We start from the raw sequence: 27,810 nt of genomic DNA, 5'->3' as shown, positions 1-27,810 counted from the left end.
TTGTTCAATTCATATTTAATATAGTAGTACTTATATTAAAAGTAGCATCTGAGAAAGGAGGTGGTTAAAGAATCGTTAAGTTTCTGTTATTCAGGAATTTGTTGACCTGGCTTGTTAACAAATGAAGTGTTAAAAAATTAAAGAAAAACCCTTTCTTTTCACCTGAAGAACCTTGTCTTTTTCCAGTTAATAGGCACTATGTAGTTCCTTTTTAAGTATTACCCTATTTATCACTTCATCTGTGTAAGTTTTTAGAACTTTTGGCAGGAAGGTGTGATAATTCTGGAGGTATGGAGTTCTTTTCTGGCATGTTCTTTTCTTAAAATTTTAACTAATTGTCTTAGCCCATAGGTCTTACTTTTTTAATAGAAAAAGTTTAAATTAAATTGTGTAAACATGAGCTTGTGTTTCTAGACTCTGTGGGGCCAATACTGCATCTTGATTATCACTATATCTCAAGTACCGACCTAGAGCCTGGTGCCTAGGAGATGTTTGCCAAATATTAATAGAATAAATGAATGAATGTATGAAATCTAATATCTGCATTCCATCTTAAGAATAATATAGGCCATACTTGTTTAACCAGACTTGAAATTTCTAAGTGTGTACATCACCAATAGTCTTAAACCTTAATTTGGAAGCTCCCCTTAAATAACATAAAGTTGCTCAGATCCCAAGATGTCCCCAGCATTCCACATTGTTCCAGTTGTGAATGTTTAGTGTTATTTTTATTCGAACTTCTTGACTCTGACTCACACACTCTCTCTCTCTCTCTCTCTCTATCTATCTATCTATCTATCTAAATTCACAGAGCAGTAAAGAAGCCCTTTCAGAAGTCAATGCCACTGGAGTGGCCATGCTTTTCTCTGCTGGGACATTTCTTTACGTTGCCACAGTACATGTCCTCCCGGAGGTGGGCGGAATGGGGCACAGTCACAGACCCGACTCCACTGGAGGAAGAGGCCTCAGCCGTCTGGAAGTGGCAGCCCTGGTTCTGGGTTGCCTCATCCCACTCATCCTGTCAGTAGGACACCAGCATTAAATGTTCAGGGTCCAGCCTTAGCCCCTGGCTGTTTGCCACCCTGTGAGAATGGCCGGAACATGACAGCTGCTCACTTCCTCAGTCTCTTGTCTCACCTTGCCCATCTCCACCTGTATGCCTAGAGTCCGGAGGGAGGTGAGGAAAAGCTGGAGTAATGCAAAGGTTTTAGAGTAGAAAAAACACATTGAGATTGGATATAGACATTCTGGGTGTGGTCTTTTAAAGGGCCTTTGGCATTTTGAGTTTTGATGTTTCTCTTAACCCTATTCTCAGGGAAGAAGGAAGTTAGTTTTAAGGAGAAGTAAAGAACTTCATACTCACAATGAAGCAGTAATTATGAAAGTACAGTGTTCTGTAATTAAGCTATTTCTCTTACTTATTTTAGAGGCTCTGCCACTTTACCCATTGATTTTAACATGGTTTTCACCATGTAAGACTGGTGCTTTAGCATCTATGCCACATGCCTTGATTGAAGGTCATAATGCCCACTCTCTGAGATGCTAAAGATAATTGTAGCTAGAGTCAGGAAGATGACTGCCAGACACATTGAAAACTGACTTTATGCTCAAGAGAGAGACCCACTGAAAAGGGAATGTCTGGAGAGAGTTAGACACCTCCTCTTGCACGAGCCCCTTTAAAGAGAGCCTGCCATTCCATCAAATGGAGCAACACAGGTGGACTAGCTTCCAAAGAGGTGACTAATGTTTTCTGCATCTCTCTTCAAGTTCTCCTTTGCCAGAATACCTGCCTCCAACCCCTTCTTAGAGAGGAGCCAAGTTTTAGTAGGTTCAGGCCTAGGTTTTCCTTCCGGAACGAACAGTCAGATACCAAAGCATCTTTGGGAATGAAGGGGTGTTAAATTGTAAGTGAATTTGGATAGTTACACCTTTGTAGTAATCTTGTTAAAAGTAAGATTACCAAAACCTATGTTGTCCTTTTTTTCTTTTTGAGTATTTATCTTAGCAGACCAGCAGTCCCTCTGGCAAAAATACTTGGTGCCCCTTGGGGAGGGCTAGGTCAGCATCACTTAAGCACCAATAGCAGTGAAGAAAGTCAAAATGTATCATAAATGGGAAGTGTTTGCCTGTTGATTTAAAGCTTATTGAAATCATGTCTTTTGTCTCTTCATCTTTTCCATGCTTTTCTCCTAACTTTTCCCTCCAGCCCCTCCTCCATACAATTTGCTGCTTCCTGCTGGTGGCGATGTTAGTATTTGTGTGAATTGAGTTCTCATCAGGACAACCACTTCTTGAACTGTGATGATGAAGAAAATATTGTCTCCATTCTTTACTCCCTTCAATGAAGTTATCTTTGTGTCAAATGCAGCTTTGTTAAGCTCTTAAAATATCACTTCCTCATATGTGAGAGGACACAGTCATTCATATTCTGGTAACTTAAATAATTGAGATACAGTAAAAGCATTTAACAAATTAGGATGATTTTTTCCATATTTGCCAAAATCCCCATAAACTTTGTGTTTTCAGATAAGTGTACAATACTGTGTTGTTATTTTGATTTTCTTTACCATTTCAAAAGACATTACATAAAGAGGGAACCAAGACTATTTTCTTTGGGTCAGTGGAGTTAGAAGTTGGTAAAGCATTATATGACACGTTAATAAAGCAGGCCTGTGATTTCTTTATTTCCTTCCTAGATTTGTCACTGGGTCAGCAGCTGTGGAAATACAACTTGCAAGACCTCTGCTGGCTGTAAACCAAAGTAGCATAAATAGGGTATGATTTTTGTATAGTGGCTGGCATCCATTGCATGTATGATATTAAAACCAATAGAAGGTATAGTATGGAAAGTCTGAGTGACTTTCCTGATAACTGATTTATAAGAGTCATGGGGTTTCATCTGGTCCTTCAGAATGACATGGTTGCCTTGATTCTCCCTGGAAATTTACTTTGTTTAATAAATAGCACATTTAGTGTCTGGTTTGATCTGGATAGTAGCACTTTCTTTCATATTGTTGTGTGCAATGATGAGAAATTTGTTCTTCTGGCCAAAGCTTCTTTCAGCAGTGCCTTGCCATCACCGTTTAAGTTTGGCTAGAATAGGCTAGAATATCCTCCTGGGTTGGGCCTTGAACTCTGGCAAGGACTGCACCATCTAACTTCCAAATTTGCCTTCCTCTCTGGATCTAACATTAACAGGCAAACCTTTCAGGACCTGTCAGCTCTCAGAAGCTATGGACTTACCCAGATCTTAAAGCTGCTGCCTCAGAAACTACTCACTTGTCTCTGGTCAGCAGGCAGAAATAGCCATACTAACTTTAAAGGGCTCAAATGCATCCTCAGACAGCTGGGAACCGTGCAGCATGGCAGAGGGTGTCTTCACTTGGGGAAGAACTTGCTTGTGGTGGGCAGTGTCCCATGAGAGGCCACATCAGTGGTCACTTATTGGCACATTTCAGTTCCATTTTCCTTTATTTAAAACAGCTTCCTTAAATGTGGATGCCTTAATGCTCTCACACATTTGAAAACATTGGCAATACTTAAATTGCTGCCATGATTACAGATGGACTTACTGGCCACCAAAGAGATGCAGTTGATGACGAAAAGCATGGTCCATCCTTTTTCATAACCAAAGTTAACCTTAATTGCAATTTGATCCCCTTTCATTGATGGGGATAGATTTCAGATTCTGGGTGCTCTCAAATGGCAAATTAAGTTGAAAAATACTGTTCATCCATTCCCCTCACTTGTTCTCCAGTGTATTGCCATTTCCCCAAAGCAGTGATATTCCAGGTCTGGTTGCTTTCCTGTGCATGCTCTTGCCAGTTTTCTTTAGGTAAAGGTTCTGCACTGGAGTGTAGAGGGTTGGAAATGGTACCACCTACAGAGGCTACACGTTCTCTTCCCCTCATCAGCTTTTCATTTCCCTGCTCAAAACAGCTGAGTCAACCCTGTTTCTTATTTTGAATCAGAAAAAAAGAGAGAGGTGGTCATTTTGACTGGTCAGTTCTTTGTAGAAAGGAGAAAATGTAATTGTGTTCTTTACTGGCCTACTTCCAAGTGCCGCTGCCTGGTTTTTCCTGTTTTTCAAGAATTAGAACTAGGACACACCAGCATCAGAGTTTATTAAGCCCCTCAGACATGTGGTAGCTAGGTACTGAACACGGGAGCTGTATGTCAACAGCACAAGCCCCCAAAGAATGTTCCTGCCTATGGGGACTCTAGGCCTCCTTGGGAGACTGAGGGCAATGACCAGATTCATCAAAACTGCTGCAGTGCAAGGTGAGAACCCTTTGTAGGTGTTCTGCAGGAGAACCTTCCTTGCATTAGAAAATGTAAGCTCAATGCAGAATGGGTCCACATCACCCAAAGAGCACTGTTGGAGATGCTGTGAAATTAAAACTATTGATGTAGCCCCCTTTGCACCTGAGACATTGAGATTCACCTTAGGAGACCTGAGGGAAATTTGTGACTTGCAGGAAAGGACTACACAATCATTAGGAATTCTATAGATACACTCAGCCTAACACAAGGAGATTGGCTTTGATCTTTTTTTTGACAGCATCTTCTAGCAAATTGTAAGTCTCATGGAATAACACTGCAGTTCCCCCTGGTTCAGTAGGTGGAATAGTGATTTTAAATGTCCCTTTTTCTGGATCCTTTGTAAACATGAAATCATTCCATGGATGGCTGCCTTGCCTTATAATTTTGTCTCCTTCCACTTTAATTGTGAATGGTCAATTTTTTTTTTTTTTTGCTGTTTTCTGACTTGTTTTCTGATATTAAATTTTTATTAGTGCATACCTTATGTGAGTGGCTCCTTACTTATCCTCTCAGCAGTTTGTTTTCCTGTTTGATGACCAGACTGAACCCCCATTTGAACATCAGGAAAGGTAATGAAAAGCTCTGAAGGGCAGAGAAAAGGTGTACGCACTGTATGCACATTCTCTAGGAAAGGACTTGATACACCATCTGCCCCAAAAAAATAACAATTCATTGTTACTTGTTTATTATTTTTTTTGCTTTGCTATTGTTAGCAAATGTTATTTGTGAAGGTAGCTATCTACTCCCAGAAAAGAGAAGCAGGCAACAGATTCCAGTAACACTGGGTTCATTTCAAAGGTCAGAGTTAACTATAGGAGTATATACAGCTATGAACATCTGACCCTGGAAATAGTTTTAATAGAAGTACAATTTGTAAATTTGATAAATGTTTTTTCCTTCTGTGGACTTTAGTACTGGAGCTCATTTTTAACTTACAGATAAGTGTTATATACAGCAATGTATCACTTAAATGTATAGTTTGTATGTTAAGTCATTAGATTTTATTATTTATTGGTGGTCTACTTTGTGATAGTTTCCTGTACGTATCACATGTGCTACAGCTAGTTGTATTTCCTGAAACCCCTCCTCATAAAGAAGAAAACCAAAGGACCTGTAGTTGTGATTCCTGCCATCTCTTACAGAAGCCTTCCAGTGGGGGGCTTCATCCCTCCTTTGCCTTGAGCAGTGGACTTTGAAATCTTAGGAAGCCAGTATTATGGAACAGCCCTTTCATCTTGCTGCCCTGACATCACAACATATATAAAGGGTTAACCAAAATAACTAGCAATCTATTGTTTAGTTTTTTTCTAATTCTTATAAGCTAGAGCTACATCTACAGTGTACTTTTTATACTGTCAGATATAGGAAACCCTGTGTCTTGTCCCTATGTCTAGATTGTCCTTCCCCCACCTCAGCTCCTACACCTCCTTCTGGTCTGGACCCAAAGTCTCCTTCAATTAGGCCTCCTATGACCACCCTATTTAAAATTGTAATCTGGGAGAGGATTATAGATGGCAGCTTGAGAGGTGAGACAGAAACCTCCTCCGAAAACCACATATAATATGAAGATATAGCAAATACATCAAATCCTGAAAGAGCAACAGGAAAGAAGGCTACGGCAGATTGTCTACACCTGGGGAAACCAACAGACCTCAAGGAAAAGGGTAAAGTACCAAAGCCGTGATCTGGAGGGACCCAAGCCCTTCCTCAACCCCAGCTCACCGGTGGGATGAAGAGAGACAGAGCAGAGAGGAGGTGGAGGCCTAGGACTGCTGAACACCCAGCCCTGGAGATCTCTGGGTGCACTAACCTACATTACATGGTGCTCTGGAGATCAGTGGGGCTGGAAAGCTAAGGCAGGTGGAATACTTGTAGAGACTGAGATTCCAGCCACTTGGAAAATAGGGATCCACATCTAGCTGCTCTGGGACAAAAAAAAGGTGGGCAGTCTGAGAGACTTCTAACAGTGAGAGGGCTGTTAAAGGGACAAGGATTGCACAGAGCTTGCTACTCAGGAAAGGACAGATGGACAAAATTGTCCAGGTGCACTCTGCCCTGCAGGTTGGGAACTTTCAGTAGCTTCAGGCTCTCCATTCCCTTGGCTGACTATATCGCTATGAGACCCCCCCCCATGGCAATACGTAGCCTGCTGCGCCTTCCTCCCAGGCTGGCACTAGCTAGCAAACCGGCTGCCCCCGCCACTGCGCACGCCAGCCAGCCAGAGGGCGGCCCTGCCTATGGCAGCTACAAGTGCAAAGCACAGAAGCTTCTATCTGTGTGCTTGTCCCACTGGCCCTGGCAGTGGAGACAGACACTGAAGCTGGGAAGCAGGAAAGGGCTCTTTCCTCTGGACAGGCACCAGTCTGCTTGCCTGCGACCCCCACCATCGCTCCAGGGACTCAGCAGCTCCAGAGAGTAGAGCTTCTCAGCACTAGATGGTGCCACCTACAAATATGAAACATCAAAGGAACCTGGATAAAACCAAAATCCCACAAACATCAGAAAGAGGGCCAAGTGAAATTGAACTCATCAATCTTCCTGAAACAGATTTCAAAATAAAAATCATAAACATGCTTACAGAGCTACAGAAAAATATTCAAGAACTCAGGGTAGAATTCAGGAATGAGATACAAATGTTGAAGAATACAGTATCTGAAATTAAACATACAATGGAGGGATTTAAAAGCAGCTTAGATGAAGTAGACAGTAAATGAAATAGAAATTAGAGAACAGGAATACAAAGAAGCTGAGGCACAGAGAGTAAAAAGGATCTCTAGGAGAGAACTGTGTGACCAATCCAAACAAAGCAATATTCACATTATAGGAGTACCAGAAGAAGAGTAGAGAGAAAAAGGGATAGAAAGTGTTTTTGAGGAGGTAATTGCTGAAAAATTCCCCAGTCTAGGGAAGGAGATAGTCTCCCAGGCCATGGAGGGGCACAGATTCCCCCAACATAAGGGATCCAAAGAAAACAACACCAAGGCATATGATAATTAAAATGGCAAGGATGAAGGATAAAGATAAAGTATTAAAAACAACCAGAGAGAAAAAAGATCAGATACAAAGGAAAACCCATCAGGCTATCATCACAATTCTCATCACACTACAGGCCAGAAGGAAGTGATATGATATATTCAATGCAATGAAGCAGAAAGGCCTTGAGCCAAGAATACTCTACCCAGCAAGTTTATCATTTAAATTTGAAGGAGGGATTAAACAATTTCCTGAGAGAATTTACATCCCACAAACCGCCTCTACAGTGTATTTTGGAGGAACTGCTATAGATGGAAGTGTTCCTAAGGCTAAATAGCTATCACCAGAGAAAATAAAACCACAGTAAAGAAAGTAGACCACTTAATTACTAGGCAGATGCAAAATCAAATCATCCACCCCCAAAGTACCAGCAATGAAATTGAATTGGTTAACAAAACACTACCTAAGAACAAAACCTCTGGACCAGATGGCTTCACCACTGAACTTTATCAAACACTTAGTGAAGGCCTAATACCCACTCTCCTTAAAGTTTCCCAAAAGGTAGAAGAGAAGGGAATACTTCCAAACTCATTCTATGAGGCCAGAATCATTCTACTACAAAAACTAGACAAACACACCACAAAAAAGAAATTACAGACCAATAGCCCTGATGAACATATATGCAAAAATACTCAACAAAATATTAGCAAACTGAATACAAAAATACATAAAAAATATCCATCATGATCAAATAGGATTTATTCCAGGGATGCAAGGATGGTACAATATTCAAAAATCCATCAACATCATACACCACATCAACAAAAAGGACAAAAAACACATGATCATCTCCATAGATGCTGAAAAAGCATTCGACAAAATTCAACATCCATTCATGATAAAAACTCAACAAAATGGGTATAGAGGGCAAGTACCTCAACATAATAAAGGCCATATATGACAAACCCACAGCCAACATCATACCAGCAAGAAGCTGAAAGCCTTTCCTTTAAGATCGGGAATAAGACAAGGATGCCCACTTTCCCCACTTTTATTAAACATAGTTCTGGAGGTCCTAGCCATGGCAATTAGACAACACAAAGAAATAAAAGGCATCCAAATTGGTAAGGAAGAAGTTAAACTGTCACTGTTTCCATATGACATGATATTGTACATAGAAAACCCTAAAGAATCCACCCCAAAACTACTAGAACTAATATCTGAATTCAGCAAAGTTGCAGGATATCACACAGAAATCTGTGGCATTCCTATGTACCAATGATGAACTAGCAGAAAGAGAAATCAAGAAAACAGCTCTATTCACAATTGCATCAAAAAGAATGAAATACCTAGGAATAAACCTAACCAAGGAAGTGAAAGACCTATACCCTGAAAACTACAAGACACTCATGAGAGAAATTAAAGAAGATACCAATAAATGGAAATGCATCTCGTGCCCATGGACAGGAAGAATTATATATATAGTCAAAATGGACATCCTGCCTAAAGCAATCTACAGATTCAATGCAATCCCTATCAAAATACCAATGGCATTCTTCAATGAACTACAGCAAATAGTTCCAAAAGTCATGGAACCACAAAAGACCCCGAATAGCCAAAGCAATCCTGAGAAGGAAGAATAAAGCAGGGGGATCTCGCTTCCCAACTTCAAGCTCTACTACAAAGCCACAGTGATCAAGACAATTTGGTACTGGCACAAGAGCAGACCCATAGATCAATGGAACAGAATAGAGAGCCCAGATAAAAACCGAAGCATATATGGTCAATTAATACATGATAAAGGAGCCATGGATATACAATGGGGAAATGACAGCCTCTTCAACAACTGGCATTGGCAAAACTGGACAGCTACATCTAAGAGAATGAAACTGCATTACTGTCTAACTCCATACACAAAAGTAAACTCAAAATGGATCAAAGAACTAAATGTAAGTCATGAAACAATAAAATTCTTAGAAGAAAACAGGCAAAAATCTCTTGAATATAAACATGAACAACTTTTTTCTGAACACATCTTCTCGGGTAAGGGAAACAAAAGCAAAAATGAACAAATGGGATTACATCAAACTAAAAAGCTTCTGTACAGCAAAGGACACCATCAGTAGAACAAAAAGGCACCATCAGTAGAACAAAAATGGGAGAATATATTCATAAATGACATATCCGACAAGGGGTTAACATCCAAAATATATAAAGAACTCACACACTTCAACACCCAGAAAGCAAATAACCCTATTAAAAAATGGGTGGAGGATATGAACAGACAACTCTCCAAAGAAGAAATTCAGATGGCCAACAGGCACATGAAAAGATGCTCCACATAGCTAATTATCAGGGAAGTACAAATGAAAACCACAATGAGATATCACCTTATACCAATTAGGATGGCCAACATCCAAAAGACAGGCAACAACAAATGCTGGCAAGGATGCGGAGAAAGGGGAACCCTCTTGCACTGCTGGTGGGATTGTAAATTAGTTCAACCATTGTGGAAAGCAATATGGGGGTTCCTCAAAAACATAAAAATAGAAATACCATTTGACCCAGGAATTCCACTCCTAGGAATTTACCCAAAGAAAACAAGTTCTCAGAATCAAAAAGACATGCACCCCTATGTTTATTGCAGCACTATTTACAATAGCTAAGATATGGAAGCAACCTAAGTGTCCATCAGTAGATGAATGGATAAAGAGGTGGTACATATACCCAATGGAATACTATTCAGCCATGAGAAGAAAACAAATCCTACCATTTGCAAGAACATGAATGGAGCTAGAGGGTATAAGCCAGGCAGAGAAAGACAAGTACCACATGATTTCAGTCATTTGTGGAGTATAACAACAATGAAAAAGTGAATAAACAAAACAGCAGCAGACTCACAGACTCCAAGAAGGGGCTAACTGTTACCAAAGGGAGGAGGTAGGGGAAGGAGGGAGAAGGGGATTAAGGGACATTATGATTAGCACAGATAATGTAGAGGGGTCAGGAGGAAGACAGTATAGCAGAGATGACAAGTAGTGACTCTCAGGAATCCAACTACACTGATGAACAGTGACTTCAATGGGATAATGGGATTTGATAATATGGGTGAATGTAGTAACCAGTGTTTTTCATGTCATATCTTCATAAGAGTATATATCAATGATACCTTAATAAAAAATAAGTTAAAAAATTGTAATATGCCCCACCCCAGTGCTTAACCTTTTCTGTTTATTTTTCTGTAGCGCTGATCACAGCTTTATTTGGTTTATAATGTATCTCTTTACCTTGTCCCTCTTTCCTGCTAAAATATAAGCTCCAGGGAACTAGGTTCTTAGTAAATATATGTTGCTAAATGAATTGGTCTGCTCTGAGGGGCACTTTTTTTCTAATTCATGCTTTTCTCCCCCTCCCTCCCACCTACAGCTGTCCTGACCCCTGGAAGAACCATCTGCTGGCCTTACATGTAGTTCCATCTTATCTCTTGGATGTGAGGGCTGCTTGGGACTTAGCAAACAGGGTGGGAGGACTAACAAGAGGACCAGACCCTGCCTGGGAAGGTGCCCAGTCTTCCTTCTACCCTTTGTTTCTTCCTCCACAATACTGCTCTTTGATTTATTTAAGGGGACATGCTCTGGGACAGGAGTGTCCTCACCCATTATCTTCTGTGTGCTTAGACCTCTGTTATCACTGTCTCACCAAAGCCTCCTCTCCCCACTTCTTCTTTCCTTCCAACCCTCCAGCCCCTGTGTGAACTGGGTCTCCCCCTGGGTGGAGAGCGGAGGGTGGCATTAGGAGGCGGGGCAGGCATGTGAATAGAACCTAAGTTACATTCTCTTCTTTTCCCTCTTTTGTCCTGCTCAGTAGTTTGAGAAACCACAAAAGAACATGCTATTGAACCAAGGAAAGCATGATGCTGAGAGTTGGAAGAAACCCTTTTTGATACATGAAGCCACAAGGGTTTCAAAGTAACTTGGCCAAGGTCTTTTCATTGAGTAAAGAAGGAACCAACACTGGTACCCCAGCACCTGGCACCTAGTTGGATGAGTTGCTAATTCTGTTCTAGATGAGAAGCCAGCACCCCGGCTCTCCCTCAGATGTTCTGGGAGAATGTGCGAAATTGTAACAATAGTGTGGGTAAAAGTGCAGTATTTCCAGAATCTCTTGCCTGGCCTTAGTCCTTATCAACAGGTGTTTCCAAAGGGTGGAAAGAAGTAGTCCATCTCCATATCAATAGGTGATTACAAGGTTGGGGGGAGCGAGGGTGTATCTAGACCAGAGAGGTTTGGGGGGTCCCTTTCGGCAGCCAGGTCATGAGAGACAGAGGCAAGCAGAAGTGGATGACTGCTTGTAAGCAATAAATGGGTTTATTTTATTTATCCCTTTGACTGATTTTTGCTTCAAAGGTAATTTGCCCTGGGCTGGGAACTTGTTTTCCCCCCTGGAGTTACAAATGGCTATAGTTTTATTGGCATACTGAACACTGAAATACTTGCTCTTAGAAGCCAAATTAATGTATACATTTAATCCACACGTCATCCACAAGGGGGAGCACAGAATACCTTCAGTGTTTCTGAGCAGTGTGCTGCCCACAGCCATGCCCTTGGATGCTAAAAGACTGTGCTAGTGCTGTAAAGCGGCTGGCAGCCTGGCAGGGCAGCAAGGTCCTTGGGTGATCCCCAGAAACACTTCTACTGGCAGCCTTGGGATGAACAATTGTTGAGCAGAGAGAGGGCTGAAGCCTAGCTGATGAGGCTGACCCTGCTGATGAGAACAGAACCATGTACTATAGTGCAGCAAACTCCCAGTCTCCATCTTAAAAGCAGGACTGCCAGAGTTAGGGCAGTTGGTCTGTGCCCACACATGCTCTCCTTTGGCTCCTCAACCCTATTAGTCCTCTACCCCCACTTCCCTCCCTCCCAGGTAGTCCTGCTGGCTGGTTAAGAATCCTAAGATCCACCCCTGGCCTTACGACATGCAAAGTGGAATACAATTCAATAAAAAGAGATTTTTTTAATTCTCAGGAAGGCAGGAGGGTGTGGCATCAGAAAAGGCTGCACAAAAGAAGAGTCACTTGAGCTGAATCTTTTAAGTAGGATTTTGGGGAGATGAGAAGAAAAGCATTCTAGACTGAGAGAATAGCAAGTGAAAAGATAAAAGCATGGTGATTTCTCAGAATATCAAAACTAGTGTGATAGGCTGAGAGTGGTGGGTAAAGAGAGGGTGTGGGGAGCCCAGACAATAGGTTGGGACCAGATTGAGGCATGTGTTATAGTCAGGGGTCAGGAGTTGGGAGCTAGACCCAAAAGGAATGGAGAGCCAGCCAGGAGTTTTAAATAAGAGACTCCATGATCAGCTTTAGGACCTTGAAAAGATCATGAGTGATGGGGGTAAGCCAGCATTCCTTGGGGGATCCTGCTGTAGGTGGGGAGGGTCATTTGAAAAGGCAATTGCCTAGTCCATATGGAAGAGGACTACAAGTGTTAGGCAGAAAAATATATATGACCGGGTAAAGGGAGAATAAGGCCAGTAAAGCTGTAAGTCTGGGGAGAGGAAATCCCGGGGCAAAATACCTCTAAAAACCAAAATTAGTCAAAGGGAGAAACAAAGTTTAAAATCCGCTTATTGCTTACAAACTGCAGTCCTGGGCCTTCTGCAGAAGCAAAACTGGCCCTCCCCCTCACCTACAAACTGCAGTCCGGGGACATCTCTCTCTGCTCCAGAAGAAGCAAGCTAGTAAGCAAGCTAGCCCCTTCCCGTAACCTCTCAGGTTCAGACGCGCCATCAGTTGCCTACTTAATTACCCATTGATATGGAGATGAACTCTCCACCCCTGAGGAATGATGCAAATGTCCTAAAGCCATACTTCTCTCCACCCTTCAGCGTCTGTTGATATGCAGATGTACTAAAGCCTGGAGAGACATTCTGGAAATATTACAATTTTACCCACAAAAGCCCACTAGAAGGGACTCAAAGAGTTAACCAGGTAAAACTAGAGAGCCAGAAAAGACTCACAGTGATAGTGAGTTAATCAGTTGAAGCTCCAAAGGCTGGATGCAACTTGGAATGTCTGGATATTCCCCAGATAAGGAAAAATATCTGAGCGCAGCCCATGTCTTCAGTGTGTCAATTAGCCATGCCATTGTAAGATTTACTTTGTTGGATTCTCTCAGAGGAGGACGCCGCCCCAAATCACTCACGGAAGGCGTCTCTTGATGCAACAAGCAAGAGGAATTTATTCAGAGGCCAGCTAGCTGGGGTCCATGCGTTAGCCCGACGCAGCGGGTCTCAACGAGGACCCCGAACTCACAAAGCCAGAAGTTTTTATAGCATTTTCAAAGGGGCAGTATTTTCTACAGTCACAATACAGTGTTTTTTTTTCATAGACACATAAATTTTCGGCTGACGCCTCATCCTGGGGGTCTAGTTAGATAAAATCACTTTCGGAATGTTTAGGGTGGTTCTAGCAAGATAAGCTTAACTGATTGAGGTTGGCTAACTAAAGGTCACTACAATTAACACTGGCTGACTAACTTGTTTTTCAAAGTTCTAGTAATTTTTCTCCTTCTAGGTTAGAAAATGGTGTTTGAGCCTTTAAGATGGCTGTGCTTATGCTAACTTTTGATTCTTCAGGTTCTACATTTCCCCACTTCTCTTTAAGGGCATTCTAATCATGGAATGTTTGTATCTTCTTGTTGGGTGAGTGAATAATATTGTTGCTTCAACATTAGTACATGAACGGCACTTACTCTTTCTCTAACAAAAGTTATCAGCCGATTCAATATGCAGGGTCTTAAAGTGAGGAGCAACACAAGGATGAGTAAGGGCCCAGCCAGAGTGGATATCAAGGTCGTAAACTACGGGGACCTAGTGAACTAAGATTCAAATAGCTCTTGGCCGGCTTCTCGTTCTCTCTTCCTCTGGTCTAGCCTCTCCCTAAGCTTTGACATTGAATCTCTTACTATTCCGGAATGGTCTGCCTAAAAGCAGCATTCTTCCTTTAAAGCTGCACACAATCTTCTTTCTTTTAGAAACAGCAGATCCAGCCCTCGTCTGTTCTGCAAGACTACTTCAGAGAGGGAAGTCAGAGATTCTTCAAGTTTAGTAATGGATTGCTTTATGGTTTTTAGGTCTTCATTAATAGCTGTCCTTAGTCCATCATAATGTTGGTTCTCTTGGATAATAGCAGCTGTCCCTGTTCTTACTCCGGCTGCGACTCCTATCCCTAACAACACAGCTAAGGTCAGTGAGACCAGCTCCCTCCTATATCTATGCCTAGGTTCAAATTCAGCTACGAATGAGAGGTCATCATCATATATCAACCTGGGCACCAGCTGAACCATGATACAGAAATCGCGGGAGGAGTTGAAGGCAGAAGTAGAGACACATGGGGTCACTCTAGTGTTACAAGCTTACCACCCTTCGGGAGGAGGGACTAGATACTCATTTTCACTTGAGGAGGTCACAGCTATGGTTTCATTACACAAAGCTTTATGGGTGGGGGGGACTGAACTTAAACATTTTCCTCTTCCAGTTACTTCAGTCAGAGTTAGCTTCTTGTGGCTTCCCCAGCTACAGATCTCGTGACGGGTTGTCTTGTTAAAACTGCCTAACAATCCCAATCCTTCATAATAAGGCGGCCCAGAAGAGAAACACAACTAACAGGATTCAGTAGTGTTAGGGTTGGTGGTATTAAAGACCTGAAAAGCCCCTTCAAGGAGGTTGAGAAGGCGTTGTCCGGTGCCAGGAAAGGAGGTGAGCTACATTTAGTGGAGCCGGGGCTCCAAACATTATTTCAAAGGGTGTTAGTCTAAAACGGCTGGGGGTGTTTCTAACTCGGAATAAGGCGAAGGGAAGGAGGACCAACCAATCATATAAACCAGTCTCTATGGATAATTTAGTCAGGGTCTCTTTTAGAGTTCTATTCATCTTTTCTACCTGTCCTGAGCTCTGGGGCCTGTATGCACAGTGCAATTTCTAATCCGTCTCCAAAATCTTGGCCAATCCCTGACTTACCTGGGCAACAAAGGCAGGGCCGTTGTCGGAGCCGATTACCTTTGGGATTCTAAACCTGGGAAATATTTCTTCAAGGATCTTTTTAGACAACGTCTGAGCTGTCTCAGTTTTGGTGGGGAACACCTCTGTCTATCCTGAAAATGTGTCTAGGAAAACTAGAAGGTACTTATATCTATACTTAACAGGCTTGATCTCAGTGAAGTCAACTTCCCAGTAAGCTCCTGGGCGATCCCCTCGAAGTCTTTTCCCGGATGTTACTGGATTTTTACTCACATTTACTAATTGGCAGGGAACACAATTTCTTACAACCTCGTCAGCCAGTTTTCTTAATTTAATAACATGATAAGGGGAGTCTTGAACTAAGGTCTTTAGGTTTTTTGCTCCCAAATGTGTCAATTGATGCAATTGCCTTAAGTATTCTTCTGCCTCTCTCTTAGGCAGGACAACTCTCCCTTTTTCAGACTTGTGTATCTCATGGGGTGAGGAATTTTTAAACCTTAATTTGTTTATACAAGTGAGGTCTTCGGGTGTATACTGGAAGCTCTTAATACAAGTGGCCTCCGGGTACACTTGGAGGGGTAAGATATTCATTCCCTGGGCTGCTTGTTTTGCAGCTTGGTCCGCCCTTCTGTTTCCTTGAGCTATTAGAGAGTCACTTTTTTGATGCCCAGGGCAATGTATTATTGCCACTTCTCTAGGTCTATGGATGGCTTCTAACAAATTTAAAATTTCTTGTTTGTTTTTAACATCTCTCCCGGCAGAAGTCAATAACCCTCTCTGTCTATAAATAGCCCTGTGTATGTGAGCGGTGGCAAAAGCGTATCGGCTGTCGGTATAGACGTTAAGTCTCTTACTTTCTGCCATCTTTAGAGCCTGAGTCAGAGCGACGAGCTCTGCTCGCTGTGCAGAAGTGCCCGTTGGAAGTCCACTGGCCCACACGATTCGGTTATCATCTACTACTGCAGCTCTCGCCATTCTCTTACTATCTATAATGTAACTGCTCCCGTCTGTATACCAAGTCAGGAGTCCTGGTCCTTCTAAAGGCTGATCTTGTAAGTCCTGGCGGGTCCCTGCCTCCTCAGCCAGGATTTCCTGGCAGGTATGAAGTACTTCTTTTTCTAAATCGGGGAGCAGAGTAGCTGGGTTTAGGATGGCGGGTGGGGCAAATTCTACACGATCACGATTCAGGAGTAAGGTCTGGTAGTGAGTCATTCTGGCATTTGACATCCATCTTTCGGGTGGTTGCCGGATTATGCTCTCCAACGCATGTGAAGCAACCACAGTGAGTTTTTGTCCCAGTGTTAGTTTGTCAGAATCTTTAACTAGGAGGGCCACAGCTGCTACTACTCTCAGGCAGGCAGGCCACCCACTACTCACGGGGTCTAATTTTTTTGACAGATAGGCGACAGGTCTCTTCCAAGGTCCCCATTGTTGGGTCAACACTCCTCGAGCTACTCCGCTCTGTTCATCCACGAAAAGGACAAATGGCTTAGTTACGTCTGGCAATGCTAGAGCGGGTGCTGAGAGGAGGGCTTTCTTGATATCAAAGGCCTGTTGTTGCTCAGATCTCTAAACAAACGGGGCTGTCCCCTTGGTAAGGGGGTACAGAGGGGCGGCCAAGGAAGCATATCCGGGTATCCACAATCTACAAAACCCCGCTGTCCTCAGAAACTCGCGAACCTGGCATGCTGTAGTGGGGACCGGAATCTGCGTCACAGTCTGCTTCCGGGCTTCAGTAAGCCACCTTTTCCCTTTTCTCAGGGAATATCTCAAATAAATCATTTGTTGTTGGCAGATCTGTGCTTTCTTAGCAGATGCTTTATACCTTAATTTGGCAAGTTCAGTCAAAAGGGCTTCATTGGCCTCTTGGCAGGTCTCCCGGGTGGGAGCGGCTATCAATAAGTCATCAACATATTGCAGCAAAGTTACCTGTGGGTTTGAAGCTCGGTAGAAAGCCAAGTCCTGATGTAAAGCCTCATCGAAGAGGATGGGCGAGTTCTTGAATCTTTGTGGCAAACGAGTCCAGGTCAATTGCCCAGTAGTTCCTGCGGTGGAATCTTTCCACTCAAAGGCAAACAGCGGTTGGCTGTTCTGGTGCAAGCGCAGACAAAAGAAAGCATGCTTTAGATCTAAAACTGAATACCAGATGTTTTTTGGGGCCAGGGAGCTTAGTAGGTTATAGGGATTTGGCACGGTGGGGTGAATGTCTTGTGTCCTTTTGTTAACTTCTCTTAAATCTTGTACTGGTCGGTAATCTCCCGTTCCTGCCTTTTTTACAGGCAGCAAGGGGGTGTTCTATGGGGATTGACATTTTACTAATATTCCCTGTTCCATAAGCTTCTGGATATGTGGCCTAATTCCATCCCTGGCTTCTTTAGTTATTGGATATTGCCTCACAGTCACTGGCAAGACTGAAGCTTTTAGTTCTATGATTACAGGGGGCTGGTTCTTGGCGAGCCCCATGCCCGCTGTCTCCGCCCAGGCTCCTGGGAATCGGTCGAGCCACTCCTGACTAATTCGGGAGGGCTCTGGTTCCATAAAAAGACAGTATTCGTCTTCCAATCTTATGGTCAGAATACTCAAGTTCAAAGGCTTATTTTCCTGATTAGTCACCAGAGGTTTCTCAGCTTGAAAAGATATTTGGGCTCCTACTTTGGTTAAGATGTCCCTTCTTAACAGGGGCGTAGGGCATTCCGGTATAATGAGGAACGAGTGACTTACTCGTCCTACTCCTAAGTCTACTGCCCTTCGGGTGGTCCATGCATATTGTTTCTGGCCTGTAGCTCCAATCACCCAAGACTTTTTGCCAGAGAGAGGGCCCTTGTCTTTAGTTAATACAGAATGTTGAGCACCGGTGCCTACTAGGAACTCAACGGGTTGCCCCTTCACTTTCAGAGTTACCCTGGGCTCAGGGAGGGGTTCCGAGCACCATCCTCTCTAATCTTCATCTTCCAGCAGAGACAACACCTTTTTTGGAGGCTTCTGCAGTGGCTTTTTAGGGCATTCTTTCACCCAATGTCCTTTCTCTTTGCAGTATGCACATTGATCTTTATCCAAAGGAGGCCGGTTGCCCAGGTGCCCTGCCTTACTAGTTCTACTACTAGAGGGCGGGCGTCCCTTACCTTCTACTACTGCGGCCAAGATTTTTGTTAAATTTCTCTCATGCTTCCTATCCCTCTTTTCCTCTTTACTTTCTCTTTCTTTTTCCTTCCTTAATTCCTTCTCTTCCTCAGTCTCTCTCTTATGATAAACTTTCTCAGCTTCTTTCACCAAATCTCTCAACGACAAATCCTGTAAGCCTTCTAGTCTCTGAAGCTTCTTTCTAATATCAGGCGCTGATTGCCCAATAAAGGCAAGAGCCACTGAAGCACTGTGTTCCTCAGAAGTGGGGTCAAAAGGAGTATACCGCCTGAAGGCTTCCATCAGGCATTCTAAGAACACTGCGGGTGCCTCAGTGGCTCCCTGACTAACCTCTCTTACCTTGGCCAAATTGGTGGGGCGCCTTGCAGCCCCGCGAAGACCTGCCACCAGAGCCTGGCGATAGATGGTTAGTCGCTCCCTACCTTCTGGAGAATTAAAGTCCCAGTTGGGTCTGGTCAGTGGGAACCCCCTTTCTATATCATGAGGGAGTTGCAACGGTCGTCCGTCAGCTCCAGGCACGTTCTTTCGCGCTTCCAGGAGGATCCTTTCTCTTTCTTCCGTGGTGAAGAGTACCTGTAAGAGCTGCTGACAATCATCCCAAGTGGGCTGGTGAGAGAACATCAGGGACTCTATCAGTCCCATTAGTCTCTGCAGTTCCTCTGAAAAAGGAGGGTGGTTAGCTTTCCAATTATATAAATCGGCAGAGGAGAATGGCCAGTATTGCAGAGGTTGGAAAGGCGGGTCTCCTTCCTCTCCGAGAATGGGGGCCCCATAAGACCTGAGGGGAAAAATACCTGATGGGTCCAATGTGGCCCCTCAGCGCCACCGAGTTCCCTGGGCTGGTCCCGGAGCTGGCCCCGATGCCTCGGTACCAGAGGCTAGAGGCATCGGAGGTGCCGGGGCCGGAGGCACTGGGGCCTCAGCTGCCGGGGCCTCGGGCGCCGGGGCAGAAGCAGGAGGGTAAGGAGGGGGATCATCAACCATGAGCAAGTCTTGAGTGTCAGGGTGTATTTTGGTGGTCTCTTTCCCTTTTCCCCGAGGTTGAGCCTGAGCCAATAACACTCGAGAGTTCGCTTTCTTTCGCACCCAGGGCTTTACCCAGGGCGGTGGATTTTCCACCAATTCTTGCCAGACCACAATGTAGGGCTGCTGATCCGGATGTCCCCGAGTTGAATTCTGGAAAACAACAGCTTTTACTGCAAGCAGAGTGGAGAGGTCAAAAGTCCCCTCCGGGGGCCATCCGTTAAAAGTGGGCCACTCGGAGGTACAGAAAGTCTGCCACAGCCCTTTTTTAACTTCTACCGACAAGTCATGCGCCCTTGCTCTCACTTCTGTCTAATGACCTAACGTCAGGCTAAGGGGGGTCGTCACGGTCTGTCCCATTGCCAGTATAACAATTATTAGACACGTAAAGGACACATAAAACAGAGACACACAGAGATTAGACACACAGCGGCCGCTTTTTGTCTTCCTCAGATTTCTGACCAAGAACCGGAAGGAATCAGTGGGCTGATACTCTCGGCGCCCAAAAACCAACCCTATCTCATCCGGTTCACTTTTGCAGAAAAACAGGTGGGAGGCCACCAGGCGTCCCTGGCCCTCCAAACTCCCCGGGGCGTCCCCCAGGGTTGCAGCCTGCGGTGCTCCAAGTACGTCTACCGACCGCAGTCGCGACCCTTTACGGGACCAGGACGGCTGCCAGACAGAGGGTACCCTTTTCAGAACTCCGACTGGTCTCACTGAAAAGCAGAACACAGAACACAGACAACTCAAGGCGCCACTAATCTTACCTCTTCCTCCAAGAACGGCTTCGGGAGTGAAGCGGGGTGAGCGCACGATCCCGGACGAGCCCCCAAATGTTGGATTCTCCCAGAGGAGGACCAAATCACTCACGGAAGGCGTCTCTTGATGCAACAAGCAAGAGGAATTTATTCAGAGGCCAGCTAGCTGGGGTCCATGCGTTAGCCCGACGCAGCGGGTCTCAACGAGGACCCCGAACTCACAAAGCCAGAAGTTTTTATAGCATTTTCAAAGGGGCAGTATTTTCTACAGTCACAATACAGTGTTTTTTTTTCATAGACACATAAATTTTCGGCTGACGCCTCATCCTGGGGGTCTGGTTAGATAAAATCACTTTCGGAATGTTTAGGGTGGTTCTAGCAAGATAAGCTTAACTGATTGAGGTTGGCTAACTAAAGGTCACTACAATTAACACTGGCTGACTAACTTGTTTTTCAAAGTTCTAGTAATTTTTCTCCTTCTAGGTTAGAAAATAGTGTTTGAGCCTTTAAGATGGCTGTGCTTATGCTAACTTTTGATTCTTCAGGTTCTACAACTTTAGCCTGCTAACAGGCCCATCTTATTCTTTAACTTAACTGTAACTCCGGAGGGAAAATCCTGGGGCAAAATACCTTTGAAACCAAAATAGGTCAAAGGGAGAAATAAAGTGAGAGAAACCCATTTATTTCTTACAAGCAGTCATCCACTTCTGTTCTCCCGTGTCTCTCGTGACCCAGCTGCAGAAGAAGGGTCCTCACCCAACCTCTCTGGTCCAGATATGCCCTCACTCGCCCTTGTAATTACCTATTGATATGGAGATGGCTACTTCTGTCCATCCCTTGGAAACATCTATTGATATGGAGATACACTAAGGCCAGGTAAGAGATTCTGGAAATATTGCAATTTTACCCACACCTAACCTATATACTACTGTTTTTTCCTCCTCTTGCAGACCCCCATCAAGTAATTTTGTAACAAGGGCAGGAGACAAGCATTATAATTTTCAAAAAAAAGCCCAGATAAAAACAGTATAGTAAAAACAGGAGGGATTCCATCTTAAGTCTAAGATTCCATTTTAAAAACCAGGGAGTTAAGAAGATTCCTAATGTATTCTTTAGTAAACAGACAGTAATTCAACCCACCTTAAAGCAAGGTAAACAGTCTTAATTGATATATATTCCTGGAGAGAAGTCACTATCCTGGGGTGTGCCAACCACATAGAGACTGACCTCTCAGGCCTTCAGCTTTCTCTCTTCGATAGAACAGAATCTGTTGGGTGGTTGAAAATGTATGTGAAAGCAATCTTTAGGTGATGAACTGGATCAATAAATTCCATGCGTTGTTTATTTTGCAGAATTAGCTGGAGGACCGCTAATAGAGGAGAGGAGACATAGTGCCTCTCACCAGAGATAAGCATGAGATGACTTGACAAGTCTACACCCCCTGACCCTTTGTCACATTCCTGAAAAATGCTTAAAAGACAGAGACCCCAGCCATTTAGCATGCTTCCTCTTTGAGGACACCTGCACTTTTTCTCTAAGTGCTTACCTTTAAGTAACACCTTCTCACTGCTCAACCTAATTGTGTTTTGTCTCTGCACTTTTTCGGTGGTAAGTGTCTTCTTTCTTTTGCTATTTCATTCTATTGCTAAGTATTTACTCAGTCTCCCTTTTACTCATGATAAGTAGGGAGGAGCTGCAGAAAGTTCAGATTTGGGTGCTGCAAGTTCCTGTTGCCTGGTGCACCTGGATGAAACTGCAGCTGCAGTAGCCTGCCTCAAAATCTCCTTTCTTTGGGAAGTTCTCAGAACATAATCTCATTCCATCCCATGCTCTGTGGCTCCCCCATATCCTGGGGTGGTAGGGACTCAGTTCCCCTGCCATGCAGATCCAAGCAGACACTGTACACCAGGTGACACTGGCTTATGGAGTTAGCAGGGGAACTGAGAAGCAGTTCAATGAACTTTCCTTATCACTCTGTTGTTCTTCCTTACTGAAAGGGCAAGCTCCCAGGTCCTATTTCAGCCAATCGGGACCTGGATCCTATTTCACCCAATCGGAGCTTAGTCCGTCTCCCCCTCCAGTCAGCAAGAAGTACACCCACCAGCCCTGGACCCTGCCAATTGACCAAAGCCACGACTCATCACCCCCCCAACTACCCCCAGGCCCAGCCCATCAGCCAGGGCCACGACCATTACCCGCCCCCAAACTGCCCTGGAAACCCATAAAACCTTTGTTCTGGGGAAAACGTGCTCTCTCTGGCACCTGGCCACTGTGTTGGCATGGGTGTGAGATTGAGCTCCGGCTAGCTCGAATAAAGGCTCTTTGCTTTTGCATCCGTGTTGGCTCCTTGGTGGTCTCCTTGGGATTCGCGACTTCAGGCACAACATTACTCTCTGCTGCCTGCAAGGCAGCTGCCATTCCCTGATACTCTCTCTTTCATTTCTTCCTCACCTCGTACTCAGACTTCCCTACCGAATTCCTCCCCAACACAAGAAGCAAGTTGGAAGTGGAGGTGGGTGGGGCTGAGAGAACCAGAGGCCTAGAGAAGTTGGGTAATTGTCCTCAGTTCACACAACTAATGGCAGAGCCTGGACTTAAACCCATCTTAACACTAAAAGCAGGTGACAAGTCTGCCACCTAAAGACTGCTTTCACATACATTCTCAACCACTCAACAGATTCTGTTCTATCGATGAGAGAAAGCTGAAGGCCTGAGAGGTCGGTCTCCATTTGGTTGGCAAACAAACAGGAAACCTGAACAGGGTCAAGTGAAAACAATTGAGTAAGCATTTATTGAGCGCCTGCTACATGCCCTCAACTGTGTCCTCAAGGAGCTGATAGCCCAGAAGAGACATAAACATGCAGAGAAAAGCTCCGAACAAGGTAGACAGACACGTGCTAGAATGGAAGCATGGGCAAAGGTCCACAGGAACCATGAGGCAGGTGTAGTTTCAGCTGAATTGAATGCCATAACCTGTGGAATCCAGGCTAGGAGCCTGAATGATGAAATTAGGCTTGGAAGAGTGAAAGATGTTCAGTGGAAGAGATTTGATGCTGCAGCAGGGTTTGGCCTGGAGCCCAGATCTTTCTGTCTCTTCTGGCCCTGGAGGGATATCGGCACTGATTCCAGCCATCAGACTGACATGGGTGTGGGGGTAGCTGGGAGAATCTAGATCTGGGTCCATCACTTGGCACCAGCATAGCCTGCCTGCCTGAGGGTGGGGTCAGGGACAAGAGAGGGTTGGGAGCTGAGGAGGTGGCACTATGGGAAAAGCCACTTTTGTCCAGGTTGCAGGGAGCCTTTGGGTTCCAAATGAGATGTGACTCCAGGGAGACCTTGTCTGAGAATGTCTTCCTGCCCACTGCTGGCTGGAGTGGGTTAAGGAAGACTCTGGCTCACTCTGGCTGAAGGGTAAGATCAGAGAGCTGGGTCCAGTCAATACTCACACATTTCCTTACCGTGGCCTAGTCATATACAATGGCCATGCTAACACCTGTTTCATGGAACAATGGTGACTGTCACATGAACCTGCATACTATGGGTAAAAGCAATATGATGAAAATGTATGTTCTTTTGTTTGAAAGCAAACAATCAAAATGAAAAAGCAACCTATGGAATGGGTGCCTTTTCTTTTGCAAAACATATCTGATAAGGGTTAATATCTAAAACATATAAGTAACTCATGTAACTCAATAGAAAAAAAAAATGTGATTAGAAAACAGGCAAAGACCTGAACAGACGTATTTCCAAAGAAGATATGCAAATGACTAACAGGTACATGAAAAGGTACTCAGCATACTAATCAGGGAAATGCAAATAAAAACTACAATGAGATATCATTTCACACCTGTTAGGATGGCTATTCTCAAAACGACAATAAATAAGTGTTGGTGAGGATGTGGAGTAAGGGAACTCTTGTAGACTGTTGGTGGGAATGCAAACTGGTGCAGCCATTATGGAAAAAAACAGAAAGGCTCCTTAAAAAATTAGAAACAGAACTACCATATGACCCAGTAATCTGTTTTTGTATAGATATCCAAAGGAAATGAAATCAGCACTTTGAAGAGATAGGTACACTTTCATTGCTGCCTTATTCACAGTAGCCAAGATGTGGAAAAAATTTAAGTGTCTGTTGATTGATGAACGGATAAAGAAAAAAAAATATATATATATATATGGCATGTGTGTGTGTGCATGGTGCATATATATATATATATACACACATACCAAATGGTGTGTGTGTGTGTATATATATATATGTATAAAAAATATATATATATACTGTAATATTATTCATATATATATATACACACACACATATATATACTGTATATACACACACACACATATATATATATACTGTAATATTATTCAACCATAAAAAAGAAATCCTGCTATTTGCAGTGACCTGGATGAAACTGGAGTACATTGTGCTAAGTGAAATCAGCCAGACACAAAGACAAATACTGTCATGCTCTCACTTATAAATGAAATCTTAAAGAGTCAATTTCATGGAACCAGAGAGTAGAATGGTTTTCAGGGACTGGGGCTAGGGAAAATAGGGAGATGGTCAAAGGGTACAAACTTTCAGTTATACAATGAATATGTTCTGGACATATAATGTATAGCATGGTGACTATAGTTAATACAGTACTATATACTTGAAATTTGCCAACAGAGTAGACTTAAGTGTTCTCATCACATGTAAAAAAATGGTAACTTATGTGAGATGATGGATATGTTAATTAACTTGACTGTGGTTAGCATTTCATAAGGTATACATATATTAAATCATGTTGCACACCTTTTAAAAAAATGTTCTATGACCTAAATATTTACAATTAGTATTTGTCAATCATACCTCAATAAAGCTGAGAAAAATAAATAAAACTATAAGAAAAAGAAAATGTATACTCATTATTTGGCATCTATCTCTGGGTATAGCTGCTAGGCTGGAATTTTTACTTCAGTGGGGGAAGCAGAAATGGCTTCTCCCACAGCTGACATGGCATTATCAGGACTGTTGAGAGAAGCAGAAGCCACTTAAGTATCTAGTGGTCCATCAAACTCAGGCCATTTGCCTCAGGTCTTTCCACCCAGCCTTACCTGCCATAGCCAAGGTCTGTTCACATGTCCCGCATTGCAGAGGGAATGGGCAAAAATTGGTTTCTTTTCGCCAGTGAAGAAACTTTCCACCAAATCTTTCCCAGGAACCACCTGGGCTCATTCAGCCCTGCTCCTTGGAAAGGGCTTCCTGAAGATTGGTGCCAGTTATCCTGCCTTTCTCCCACCAGTGGCTCCACAGCTCTTCACTAGGCCCTCATCGTGCGCAGCCAAAGCTGGTACTGACCTGACTAAGTAGAAAGGAATTAATTTATTAAAAGGATCTTGGCAGGGCTAGACATCCAGGCCTGAGCAAAGCTTCCAGGAATGTTACCCCAAAACGCTGCTGTAGAAGCAACCTTATGAGGAACTGCTGCTGACAGCACTAATGGTGCCTGCTGCTCTGGGGAGGCAATCCTGCGGCCACAGCTGACCCCTGAATGAGCAGGTCAGATACCTGTAGTCCCAACTTCCTTTGAGAAACTGATGCCTGTGCATGCTTTGTCCAAGTCCTGTCCTGCTGCCCCTGACCAGCGAACTCCACACCACAGGCTTTTAACACAAGTTTCCTATCTTCCATATGTGAAAAGCAGGACTCCCTAATTTTCCATGCATGAGAACATGTGTCAAAAATAGCCCTAAAATTTGTGAAATACCCATTTTGCACTCTGTCCATGGGCTCTCAGCATCTTCCTAGTCTAGTCTCCTCCCACCCAGTGGACCAGGCTCTGGGCCCTGGGTTAAGGCTGGGCCTGAGATGTTCTGCAGGGGCTCATGAACCATGAGGGGCACAAAGGAATAAGATGGGCTTTCTGGACAGTGAGCACAGGAGATGCTGCCGGGGTTTTGGGACCCCAGAAATGGCTAGGGATAGGGTGCCAGGGTGTGGGAGCCCTCTGGGAGGCTTCTTCTTAACTAGACTCATAAAAAATCAGGCCTGGGGAGGCTTTGGGGAGCATCCAGTGAGGCTCACAAACTCAAATGCCTTCAAGGAGAAGTCAGACCGATAATAAATGAGCACAGCAGGCTGAACAAAGGACAGTGGGGAATGTGGATCTGTGGAGAACGTCGTTTAAGGCACAAAAATTCTAAAAAGGTGTCCAAATGCTGATAGGAGTCAGAAAGTAGTTGCCTGGGAGGGAGCTGGGGAGTGGGAGTTGACTAGTCAGGAACATGAGGGAACTTTCTGGGGTGATGAAAATGTTTTGCATCTTGATTTCTTGCTTTGAGTGGTGGTTACTTGGTGTAAAATTCATCAAATAAAGTTTGTCTAGTAAGTATTTAAGATCTGTGCATTTTACCACATATTAATTATACCTCAATTTTTACTCCGGCAAGTTAATAAAGCATATTTACGAATAAACGGATGTGGCTCTCAGGCTACCCATTTGAAAACTTGTTCTAATCTGACTTCTTTATTTGACATAGGAGGACTCGGAGACCCTGAGCTGGGGGCGCGGCTTTCCCCAGGGCGCAGATGAATCCTGACTGCGCAGAGTGCCCGGCAGCTCCTCAACCGGGGAAAGGGTGACCGCCGCCTGCTCTCGCCGGCCGCCTCCTGCTGCGCACACTCACGTCCAGGCCTTTGGAGCGGAGCCGGTAGGCGGCGATGCGAACACTGCCTTCCCACCCGCGGTCCCCAGGGGCCGGAGAGACCTCCGCCTCCGCCTGAAAGGGAGCGGGTCACCCAGAGCCGACGCCGAGAGGAGCGGAAGTGGGTGGAGCGTCGAGCTCCAGGGAGCACCGACCAGGCGTGCAGATAAATCACGCACACACACTGCAAGGGCCGCTAGAGACTGGCACTGAATGCCAAATGCCGACGCAGAGCCAAGTTCTGGGAAAAGAAATCTGAGCAGGACAGGCGGCGGCGGTGTAAAGCGAAACCCACCTGAAGGGCGGGGAGCGCGGGGGAAGCGGCCGCCAGCCCTGACCGGGCCTCCTCTCCGGGTGGGCGCTCCGGGCACCCACCTGGCTACCCTCCTGCCCTAGGAGGTACAGGCATCTCCGCTTTCCAGGTGGAAAAGCAAGTCTCACCTCGGCCTCACGGAGCTATATCAGCACTGAGCTGGGATTCCCAGCCCGGTTGTGTGACACCTTGCTCTCCCCTATCCCAGAAGCGAGTAGGCATCTGCAGGAGTGACTGCAAGCCCATCACAAAGCAGATGTGTTCCCAGTGTTGGTGTGGGCCCTGCCCGCGAGAGGGAACCCAGGGCTGAGACGTACGCGAGCGGTAGCGGTGGGGAAGTGCTGTGGCCGCATCCCGGGCCGGGCGACCCGCCGGGACCTTCCGGACGCACGCAGTCCGGCCCTCCAGCCGGCGCCCGCACTGATTGGCGCTCGCGGCCGGCCTGCTAGCTCACCTGCCCCGCCCAGCCAATCGGGGCCCCCAGAATTGGGGCTGTCGCGGGGAGTCGGGGGAGATGCTGCTGCCTGGAGGCTGAGCCGCCCTCCCCGCGGAGTTCCTGCCGGCCCG

The 27,810-nt window shown here is 44.6% G+C and overlaps 1 protein-coding gene across 4 annotated transcripts in view; it reads left to right on the top strand.

The window, feature by feature from the left end:
* The window catches only part of SLC39A9 (solute carrier family 39 member 9), a 70,773-nt gene extending 65,971 nt beyond the window's left edge, over positions 1–4,802 (top strand). For 2 of the 4 annotated variants that reach the window (XM_036913374.2, XM_036913372.2), the window contains one exon: positions 812–4,802. In XM_036913374.2, coding sequence (XP_036769269.1) covers positions 812–1,042 — 231 coding nt within the window. In that variant the 3' untranslated portion in view covers positions 1,043–4,802. The remainder of the gene's footprint in view (positions 1–811) is intronic. The other 2 variants (XR_008992451.1, XR_008992450.1) reach the window with 2 other exon arrangements.
* Positions 4,803–27,810: the final 23,008 nt, after the last annotated feature.

This window comes from Manis pentadactyla, chromosome 11 (assembly GCF_030020395.1).
Source record: "Manis pentadactyla isolate mManPen7 chromosome 11, mManPen7.hap1, whole genome shotgun sequence".
NCBI classification, from domain to species: domain Eukaryota; kingdom Metazoa; phylum Chordata; class Mammalia; order Pholidota; family Manidae; genus Manis; species Manis pentadactyla.
This window is presented reverse-complemented; position numbering and strand designations above follow the sequence as displayed.